The following is a 9,981-nucleotide window of genomic DNA, read 5'->3' as shown; positions in this document are numbered from 1 at the left end:
TGGACGGTGATGAGATGACCAGGTACAGGCGCGACGTCCCTATTTTTTTCCGTTGTATTCAGAACAATTGTTCCGGTTTCTTCGATTGCGCTGTGTCTTTTCATGCTCTACGTGCTCGCCGCACACACCTGCATATGGTGGTCGGTCACAGTGCTAACCAAGTTTGTGTGTAGGATCATCTGGCAGATGATCAAGGACAAGCTTATCCTGCCCTACCTGGACCTCAACATCCAGTACTTCGATCTCGGCCTGCCCTACCGTGATGAGACCAACGATCAGGTACCCACCTGCCACTGTCCTAGCCTTGCGCCTTCTCTAATCTTCCTTAATTTTGAACAACCTGTGATTCATTTACATGCACCATACAGAAGGATACTGTTGAAAAATTTTCACCCAAATGAAACGAATGAGGTCATCGATTTATGTTTGCATTCATCTTGACTCGAATGCATTCGAGCGACTCAGTTCTGATCTGTTCTATCCGGTTCAGGTCACCGTTGATGCTGCTGAGGCCATCAAGAAGTGCAACGTCGGCATCAAGTGCGCTACCATCACCCCCGACGAGAAGCGCGTCGAGGAGTTCAAGCTCAAGGAGATGTGGAAGTCCCCCAACGGGTACGTGTTTCGCCTCAAGAGCCTTGCAACCCACTTTGCGCGAACAACGCTCGTGTGGTGCAATTTAATTAACTTTGTTATTTATTATTTGCTTCTATTTTAAATTACAGCACCATCCGTAACATCCTGGGCGGTACCATCTTCCGTGAGCCCATCCTCGTCAAGAACATCCCACGCCTCGTCGGCGGCTGGACCGAGCCCATCGTGGTCGGCCGTCACGCCTTTGGTGACCAGTACCGCGCCACCGACTTTGTGGTCAAGAAGGCCGGCAAGTTCCAGATCGTCTTCACCCCCGACGATGGCAGCGACAAGGAGGTCTTCGACGTCTACGCCTTCCCCGAGGGTGGCGTCGCCATGGGCATGTACAACATCGACTCGGTACGGCCCGGCCTCTCTCCCATCTCCACCAACTCCCGGCGCTTGGTCTAATCAGAGCCCCTGTCCACCACACACACGCACAGTCGATCGTCGGCTTCGCCCGCAGCTGCATGGCCTACGCCCTGCAGAAGAAGTACCCGCTGTACCTCTCCACCAAGAACACCATCCTCAAGAGATACGATGGTCGCTTCAAGGACATCTTCCAGGAGGTCTACGAGAAGTACGTCTCGTCGCTCTACCGCTCACCAACTCAATCTCATGAGCCGTGTTTTAACGAATTGTTTCTTGCATTTCACACTCCCAGGGAGTTCGAGGCCACCTACAAGGCTGCCGGCATCTGGTACGAGCACCGCCTCATCGACGACATGGTCGCCTTCGCCATGAAGGACAAGGGTGGGTTCGTCTGGGCCTGCAAGAACTACGATGGTGACGTGCAGTCCGATTCCATCGCTCAGGGTACGTTCACGCTCCCTCTACATGCCACACCTCTTTTACTTTCGGCATACACCCCCGCGATGAGGAAGACATACAACCACCTGAGACCTTTTACATAATGCTGTTTCCAAACATGAGATTTCTGTCTGAGCGTCAGCGCCACGTGATGTTCTTTTGTTTGCTCTTTACCCATCGCTGACTTGGCCTCTTCTCCTCTCAGGCTTCGGCTCGCTCGGTCTGATGACCTCCGTCCTGATGACCCCCGACGGTAAGACCATCGAGGCTGAGGCCGCTCACGGCACCGTGACCCGTCACTACCGCGTCCACCAGAAGGGTGGCGAGACCTCGACCAACCCCATCGCCTCGATCTTCGCCTGGTCGCGCGGTCTTGCCTGGAGGGCCAAGCTCGACAACAACGACAAGCTCGCCAAGTTCTGCGATGCCCTCGAGCAGGTGTGCATTGAGACCATGGAGGCTGGCTTCATGACCAAGGATCTGGCCCTCTGCGTTAAGGGCAGCATCGACAAGTACGCTCCATCCAGCCACTCCCTCGATCCCATTGACGCAGGTCGTGTTCACGTCTGACAACACACCACACACCACACACACACACGCACTACAGGGTTACGAGGTCCGACTACCAGAACACCGAGGAGTTCCTGCAGAAGCTGGCTGACAACCTCGACGCCAAAGTCAAGACCCTCTTTGTAAGGAGCAACGCCAAACTCTAATCTCGTTCTCGTGCGCGCTTTCTTCGTTTGTGTGTTCCCTCCTCTACTTAGTTATTTTTTTACTCTCTTTTTCGCTGTGCCTTGTGTGTCAATACATGTTCTCCTCACCTCCCGCACACAGCCGGAACTGACATCCCACTTCGTTTCCACTTTTCTCTCTCTTCAGGCCTAAGCGTCTCCTCAACCACTGCAGCTGCCTGACCAGACACAGGTGCCTCTCTGAAGCTCAAACAAATCTCTCTCCAGTCCAGAATGTCTTCTTCTGTAACAAGAGGCTTTCTGTGAAGAGTAAACTGCAAGTCAAACAAAAATTGATTGTCTTTTCTTTCTTGAAAGGTGTCGTCTTGGCTTTGTACATCTTCATGTACCACCCCGGTTTTACGGATGTGAGGTGCGAGGTGGGGCCTTGGTGGGGGCGCTGGCCCGTGCCTCCTTCGCACCCGGAGGTGTGCAGGGAGGAGCTCGAGGCCGAGGAGAAGCGGCGCAGGCTCGTGGAGCAGGAGGGCGCCCTCTTCGTGCCGCTGTCGCTGGTCGACCTGTGCGTGCGCCTCGTGCGGCGCCTGGCCACCCTCGAGTCGGCCTTCTGGGAGGGCATCGAACGTCAGCGCCTACCCACCGCGCTGGCCGACACCCTCAAGACTGCTCGACCCCACAAGGCACGCCATTATTTATATAAAATAGATAAATAAGTAGATAAAAAAACTAAATAAATAAAAGTAATTTGTGTGACGTGTAGCGGCCGTACGAGGTGGTGGCGATGAGCTCGGTTCCGCCCGAGCACGTCCGGGTCTGGTCCTTCCCCGTACGTGCCAGCGCTGTTTCATGTTCATCTTCATCTTCTTCTCTTCTTCTCTTCTACGGTAAGGGTGGTTGATCACAACCATGGTCTCACCGGGCTGGACACCTGTGCAGGTGCACCCGGCCAAGTTGACGAAGCCGACCTTCTGGTTCAGCGTGGACCTGGTTCGGGGCGTGGTCGACTACCTCCGCGTGCTGGCCGCCGTCTCCTCGCACAGGGAGCTGACGGACCAGAGGTGCGTGAGGTCGGCCATCGAGCGCTACCGGCACCACTTGGCCCGCGTCGCCGCACTCCACAAGAAGCACCCTGGCCGTAGGCCCGAAGGTACTGTCGCCCTGCCCAGGCTCCTGGCAAGCTGATGCTGGTGGTTCACCCGCGCAAACCATCACAATGGGGTGGAATGCCAGATATGCCACGGGCGCCGTTGGATGTGGAGATGGTGTGGCTCGCCCACATGACCCGTACCAAGCACTACCGCGAGGTGCACACACGCACCACCGCACACACGCACCACCGCACACACCGCACACACACTACCGCACGCGCACGACGGTTCGCCGATTGCTGACTGAGATTTCGCCAGGTGTGTGAGCTCAACTTTGGCGCGCTGGTGGACCACAGGCTCCCCGCGACCACCAGTCTTGTCCTGCATTCGACCTCCGACCCCGCGACGTCGCAGGACTGGCGCCGTCTCGACGCTGACGGGCTGGCCCATGAGCCCGCCGGCACAAAGGACGGGCTGGGCGTCGACTTGGCCCCGGGTGACGTCATCAACGACCAGGCCTGGCTGGCGCAGTTCGTGAGCGCCGCCGCCCACGCGCGCGCCCGATGGGAGGGCCGACCACCGCAGCGGCCCGAACCGCAGCCGATCCAGCGCGCCGCCGAGCTGGTCGAGTGGTTCATCGAGCGCCTGCTCGAGGCCCCGGCTCCAGTCGACGGTCGCCCCAGCCCGAGCCTGGCCGACCAGCTCCTCATGGGTTCGTCTTGATGGTGATGGTGATGATGATGACGATGGTCGTAGCTGACCACAGCTGTCGCACAGGGTACGAGAAGATGATCTACCTGGTGGCGCGCCACCCGCACAGGACGCGGAAGGAGTTCTCGCCGCCGTTCCTGGTGGACCTCGTGTGGCACGTCCACCAGGCCCACCCGGTGGCCTACCGACGCGACATGACCAGGTAACAACGACGCGCCCACTGTCAACAGTCAAGTGACTCAAGCTGGCCTGACCCTTGGGGCGTGGGCCAGGGTGGCGGGCGTGGTGTTGGAGCACCACCCGTGGCCCAAGCCCGCGGAGAGCGGCAGTGGCGGGCTTTCGCAACGGAGCGCCGTGGCGCTGTGGAAGGAGGAGTTCAGCGTAGATTCCTTCCACGCGTGCGAGCTCACCCATCTCTTTCGCTCTTGAATGTTGATGGTGGCCATCTTGTGGGAGAGATGTCAAAGTCCAAGTTGGACTACGGCGTTGACCTTAAAAACGTTACAGACACGGCCGTACGCGTGTGCGTGACGTGACATATGCGGCTGCTCATACGCGGGTGGGTGGCCCCCACGGCGGAATCAGTGCGATGGCAGACGGGCTTCGATGACGTTGACCCCGCCCTCGGCGCCGGCCACCTGCGTCAGCTCGAGGCCCGCAGTGCGGAAGAGGGCTGTGAACTCGGCCTTGGTTCTCTCCTTGGCGCCCAGCATCGTCATCATGTCTGTTGCGTTGGTTAGTTGCTTAGCAGCATTTCACCCACGACACGACACGACACGACACGACACGACACGACACGACACGACACGACACGATGCCGAGTCCACGTACGAAGATCAATGGCTTTGGCAAAGCACGGTTGTGAGCCCATGGGCACGGTGTACTCCACGAGCAGCACCTTGGCGTGGTCCGGCATCGCCTTTCTCGTCGCCTTCAAGATCACCTCCGACTACGCTCACACACCTCTCTCAGCGCACGCGCATATGCCCTACCGCACACGCACACGCACACGCACACGCATACATCACACGCACCTTCTGGTCGTCCCAGTCGTGGATGATGTGTTTCATGATGTAGGCGTCGGCGCCGGCCGGGATGTTGGAGCTCTCATCGAGAAAGCTGCCGCCGTGGACCTCGACCCGGTCCTTGAGGTCGTCCGGCACCACCGCGTCCGCCACAACGTCGGGCAGGTCGTACAGGTGGCCCTTCGCGATGTGCCGATACCTGCGCAGCACCGCAAACAGCAGACTGCATAGGTGGAAATGATATAAAACAGATGATGACGTCAGCCACCACCTCAAGCAGCTCAGAACTCAATTGGGGGAGAGCGGGCACATGCCTGCCCAGGCTGCCGCCGATGTCGACGAGGGAGGTGATGCCGGCGAAGTCGTAGCAGGCCAGCACGGCGTCGATCTCAAGGGAGGTGTAGCTGGTCATGGCCGCGTTGAAGATCTGCTGCTGTCGCGGGTTGCCCTCAATGTAGGACCACAGCGAGTCAGCGCCCAGGGTGTGCTTGACCGAGGGCTGGCCGGTCCTCACCGTCTGCAGGAATCCCGACCACGCCCTGACACACACCATTCATCGCACGCACACCACACACCACACACACGCACACCACACACACCACACCACACACCACAGATTACGTTTTACCACACACAACGCACGACACGCGGGGGGGGGGGCTTTACGTGTAGTGGGCGTGGCTGGCCTCGAGCAGGACTGCCGAGCGCATAGAGTTGGGCACGTCGCTACGGAGCAGTTGGGTGGTGTCGTTCAGCCCAAACGTGAAGGTCTTGTGGTAGTCCACGTCCTATTCACACATCACACAAGGTCAGTGTGCGGCGTGTGCGGTGTGTGCAGAGGTCATCCTCTTCCGACGTACGTCGTCGGACCCGGTGTAGTGCATGTCGAGCACGCCCAGGCCGGCCACGAAGCGGAGCACGCGGAACAGGGCTCGTGGGTCCACGTCGGGAACCACAGCCGCGATCTCCTCAGCCGAAGCCCGACCGCCCTGACCACGCACACGGTAAGAACCGGCCATCATTTTCCAGAGAAAGCAGAGGCCTTCAAGGCGCCAAGCACCTGGTTGTGAATGGCGTCGGCGACGCCCAATTCGACCACTGCGTGGAGGGCCTTCGAAGCCCAAAAGCCTGAGCGGGGGTGTGGAAGTAGAGGAGTAGTTAAAAAACTATGTATATATATATGTCATAGCCCAGAGACGTTATTAGGCCAAGTCACAGTCAGCAAGCTGAAGGACAGCAAACCAGTGGTGATCTGCATGATAAGCTCCGCCATTTGTGGGTGTCGCTGGAGGTAGAGGTGTTGTGTCCAACAAAAACAAAGAAAAGAAACAAGGAAAAGTGTCGGTTCGCTAAATAATAATAAATAGCATGTATCGAAAATTATGGCAGCTCGCCACATATGGGGGGGGGGCTTCTAGAAGGTGCCTCCGACTTCTGTGAGGCCGCGACACTGGAGCGCAAACTCTGACACTACCCGCTCGAATCGCTCCCTGTTCTTGATGCTGCACAACACACGACACGACACGACACGATACGCATGGCCGCACACACCCAGGCAAGAAGCAAGAACGAATGACGAATGTCAATCATAGGGACAGCGCAAGGCGAGCGGCGGTAACGATGGGGTTGGTGGTGGTGGTGGGAAAGAAAAGAACCTCATGGCGTCGGTGATGAACTTCTTCTTCTTATCCGGCGAGATGACGGCCGACGGAAACGAGGGCACCGCGAACAGCTCCGTCGCCCACTCGCGGTACCAAGTGGGCCGCACGTTGACCAACGCGCTCAGCAGGCGCGCCACGGGCGCGAACTCAGATCGCGACAGCGGGCCGGCGAGACCCTGCCAAGGTTCCAGAGCTCAATGCGTCGTGTCGTGTATTGTGTGCTGCGCGTGTCGTGTCGTGGTGCGTGTCGTGTCGTGTCGTGTCATGGTGCGTGTCGTGTCGTGTCGTGCGGGGTGTACCGTGAATAAAGTGTGGAGGAGGGTCTTGCCGTGCTTCTGCAGCAGGGCGTCCCTCACGGCCGCCGCGTGCTCGTTCCGGTCTTCGCTCGTCACGGCCTGAAGCAGCGAATGGACCGCCTGGCAGGTCGCGACGACCCACGGTGGGTCGATCATCAGTCCCGGCCCGACGACGAGCGCAATGGAAGAGAAGAGAAGGCAAGGCAAGGGGGAGGACCTGCAGGACGCGTCGCTCCTTGAAGACGAGGAGCGAGGCGACGGCCGACTGGTACACGGTGTCGAGCAGGTTGAGCGGGACCACCTGCGGATTGAACCGCCAGAACTGCAGCAGCAGATCTTTGTAGTAGGCATCGACCAGGTCCGGGTCGACCTGGTTCGCTCCTGAAACAACGAGACAACCAAAATCAATCAATCAATCATTAAAAGAATAATAATGTAAAGATAATTAAATATAAATATAAATAATAATAGATACCCTGCGACATGATGGTGAAGAAACTGGTCGAGATGGCGGTGATCGCTCCGCTCAACCACTCCAGCGCCTGCGCATGGGAGGCTTTACAAAAATTTCGAGTCAGTGCGTGTGCGGCGATCACTCGCATACGCGTGTGTGTCGTTGCGTGCGTGTGTCGTGTGTCGTGCGCGTACTGGCATTGAATATGTTGGCGGTGACGGCGAGCAGGGATACGAGCTGCGGGTTGTGGTGCCGCTCGAAGCTGCCGGTCAGGAGGGCCGTGAGCATGGGCAGGAGCGGCAGGAAGTAGGCCTTCATCGACAGCAGCGAGTGCCGCAGTATCTGGCAATTGGCCTTGATGATGCCCGAGTCGCCCGAGCAGTTTTTGAAGCAGAAGTCGAGCACGGGCCACACGGCCTTAAGAACCGGCATTAGCGGATGGTCGTCTGGCTGGCCTAAGAGCACTCACACAGCGTCAGATGATATACGTGTGTCGTTATGTGCGTGTCGTGTGCGTGTGCGTGTGCGTGTGCGTGTCGTGTGTACCGGAGGTGAGCGAGGGGCAGTCGAGGCAACGACACACACCAGCGACTGTGCTCAGTTCGGCGATCAACGCTTGTCGCGTGTACTGCGTTTGCTCCTTTTCGAAACAAAGTTAAAAGAGTCGAAGATGAGATGATGAAATCGTTCGTAGCTGCAAAGTAAGCAATTGAAAACTACCTGAATGGCGAGAATGGCGGTTATCTTTTGGATGACCGGCGGGACGATCCGCTGTAGGGCTTGGAGCGCTGGCTGGTGCGGTATCGTCGCGATGATGTGCGTGAGCGACTCAATCATCGCGCCGCGCTCCCGAGCCTGTTACACACAAACACCACAACACGCACACGCACAACGACACGACGGATGCCTAAGCCCCTTGGCTGTAAAGTCGACCATCGCGCGATGCGGGGTCAACGGTACGCTGAAGCTATCGGAGAGACTCTCGTATGTGGCCAGCATCGGCTCGAGGACTTGGTGCAGGTGCTTGCCGCACTTTTCAGTCAACTGCTTCAGCGACGTGAGGGCTGCGGGCGACGGCGGCGGCTCGTTAGCCGGCAGCACGGGCCAAGGGGAGTGGGAGGGAGCGCGGCGCGGTACCAGAGAAGCGAAGCAGCGGCGAGACGGTGGTGCTCAGCAGGTAGCGAATGGCAGGTTCGAGGCAGGTCGGATGCTTTTTGAACCAACCGGCAAGCTCGCCTGCAATTGGGGACAGCAACGAAGAATAAATAACTGCAACTTCAAACTTCCACCGCCAAAGGCACGAACCAATGAGGCGGATGGCCGTAGCAGCGACCAGGGGCGTGGTGGGCAGAACAAAGAGGAGCTGCCCAATGATCTGCAGATGAACGGTTCAGTGAGTCGCCCAGTTGTTAGGCGGGACCCACGGGCAGACAAACCTGAGGCAGAAACGTGTCTTCCGAGGCGTCTATGCCCTCCGCAATGCTGACCATTCCAAACAGCAGAGCCTGTTTACGTTCAGCCGGCAAACGCATAAGTGTCGTGCGCGTTGTGTGTGCCGTGAGTGCCGTGTGTTGGCGTGCCGTGGTGTACCTCGATGTTTCGGTGCGTGGCCTTCAGTTCAGCTTCGCCCAGACCCGGCGTCTGCATCGCGGCCAGCTCCTTCTGCATGAGCGAAACGATGATCGCCAGCGTCTCTGTAGTGCAACGTTGCACAGAAATGTGTGATTGGTTATTATAAGCCAAACGCCCTGCGGCGCTTTGAGTGAGGTATCAAAGAGGCCACGTGCCAGCTTCCAGCACGAGCTGCACATAGAGCAGCGTGTCCTTGACTTCGTTTCGGAACTCGATGAACTCGTCTCGCAGGTCTGTCAAGAGGGAGAGTGTGAAACGTACGGCCAACATTCTGATCATTCTTCTAGACGGTGAAGCCCGTTCGAGGAGGCGAACCCTTGGGCAGGTCGTCAAAGTCTTCGGGAAAGCGGGATGCTTGGACCAGCAGCGGGAGCAGGTGTCGGAACACCTGGTGGGCCACCACACACACACGCAGGACATCGGTGTGAGACATATAAATGCCAACTGGGCGCGCAGAGAGCCTGAGGCGCATACGGGCGTGTAGGCCTCTCTCTTGGGCTTGCCATCGGGTGACGAGACCAGGTACTCCTCCAGGTCGAACCAGAAGTTGAGCGTCACCATCGACACCTGAACGTGGTGTGCGTGGTTCAGCGCTGAACCTCTGCACCAAAACGCAAAACACGGTGAACTGGTAATGAATGATAATAGTTCATACCTCTCGACTCTCGTGGGACATGCACGCAAGTGCAAACTCAACGAAAGGCCGCCCGATCTCGTCGTGAGCGAATAGCTGGTGGGTGAAGCTCTCGCCGAGGCGTATCAGCACCTGGCAGATTCCCTTGGCCGTCTCCTCGTCCTCCTCTGCCATCACACGAGCGATCAAGTCGACGACTGTGAGGCTCGAGCCCACAAAGAAGGCGAATGTAGAAGAACAAGGGGAAAAAGGAGCGCGGAATGGCACCTTCCGCCGCTTTCTGGTAGCTGCTCCGCAGTCCAAGGACCTTCTGGGCGATGGCGTTGAGAGCGACGGGATACTTGT

The 9,981-nt window shown here is 58.1% G+C and overlaps 5 protein-coding genes across 5 annotated transcripts in view; 3 read left to right on the top strand and 2 right to left on the bottom strand.

Annotated features, from left to right (window-relative positions):
* ACA1_188050 (isocitrate dehydrogenase, NADPdependent, putative) overlaps positions 1–2,331 on the top strand; it is a gene marked incomplete at both ends in the record, with an annotated part of 2,968 nt that extends 637 nt beyond the window's left edge. The window contains 9 exons of the mRNA XM_004337843.1: positions 187–279; positions 491–615; positions 726–993; positions 1,077–1,213; positions 1,298–1,449; positions 1,649–1,749; positions 1,882–1,955; positions 2,051–2,135; positions 2,326–2,331. Coding sequence (XP_004337891.1) covers positions 187–279; positions 491–615; positions 726–993; positions 1,077–1,213; positions 1,298–1,449; positions 1,649–1,749; positions 1,882–1,955; positions 2,051–2,135; positions 2,326–2,331 — 1,041 coding nt within the window. The remainder of the gene's footprint in view (positions 1–186; positions 280–490; positions 616–725; positions 994–1,076; positions 1,214–1,297; positions 1,450–1,648; positions 1,750–1,881; positions 1,956–2,050; positions 2,136–2,325) is intronic.
* A 190-nt stretch (positions 2,332–2,521) lies between these two features.
* ACA1_188040 (uncharacterized protein) lies at positions 2,522–2,848 on the top strand (the record flags this gene model as incomplete). Its single annotated transcript, XM_004337842.1, has 2 exons — positions 2,522–2,550; positions 2,614–2,848. 2 exons carry the CDS (start codon positions 2,522–2,524, stop codon positions 2,846–2,848), a joined length of 264 nt encoding a protein of 87 aa, XP_004337890.1.
* Positions 2,849–2,916: 68 nt separating this feature from the next.
* ACA1_188030 (uncharacterized protein) lies at positions 2,917–4,363 on the top strand (the record flags this gene model as incomplete). The annotated part of the gene is made up of 6 exons (XM_004337841.1): positions 2,917–2,961; positions 3,072–3,282; positions 3,366–3,439; positions 3,542–3,935; positions 4,001–4,136; positions 4,207–4,363. 6 exons carry the CDS (start codon positions 2,917–2,919, stop codon positions 4,361–4,363), a joined length of 1,017 nt encoding a protein of 338 aa, XP_004337889.1.
* A 152-nt stretch (positions 4,364–4,515) lies between these two features.
* On the bottom strand, positions 4,516–6,232 carry ACA1_188020 (Omethyltransferase domain containing protein; the record flags this gene model as incomplete). Its single annotated transcript, XM_004337840.1, has 8 exons — positions 4,516–4,658; positions 4,766–4,883; positions 4,969–5,139; positions 5,270–5,498; positions 5,626–5,747; positions 5,820–5,948; positions 6,020–6,087; positions 6,202–6,232. The coding sequence occupies 8 exons, from the start codon at positions 6,230–6,232 to the stop codon at positions 4,516–4,518; spliced, it is 1,011 nt and encodes a 336-aa protein (XP_004337888.1).
* Positions 6,233–6,373: 141 nt separating this feature from the next.
* ACA1_188010 (importin 13, putative) lies at positions 6,374–9,949 on the bottom strand (the record flags this gene model as incomplete). Its single annotated transcript, XM_004337839.1, has 17 exons — positions 6,374–6,461; positions 6,615–6,796; positions 6,920–7,036; positions 7,134–7,297; positions 7,392–7,472; positions 7,565–7,820; positions 8,091–8,225; positions 8,331–8,434; positions 8,508–8,606; positions 8,676–8,745; positions 8,807–8,875; positions 8,961–9,032; positions 9,180–9,235; positions 9,318–9,390; positions 9,477–9,569; positions 9,658–9,833; positions 9,904–9,949. Coding segments are annotated over 17 exons (1,881 nt in total), but the record flags the coding sequence as incomplete, so codon positions are not given.
* Positions 9,950–9,981: the final 32 nt, after the last annotated feature.

This window comes from Acanthamoeba castellanii (genome assembly GCF_000313135.1).
Source record: "Acanthamoeba castellanii str. Neff unplaced genomic scaffold scf7180000084747, whole genome shotgun sequence".
NCBI classification, from domain to species: domain Eukaryota; phylum Discosea; order Longamoebia; family Acanthamoebidae; genus Acanthamoeba; species Acanthamoeba castellanii.
Note: the sequence above shows the minus strand (reverse complement) of the source record. Positions and strands in the feature narration are given on the sequence as shown.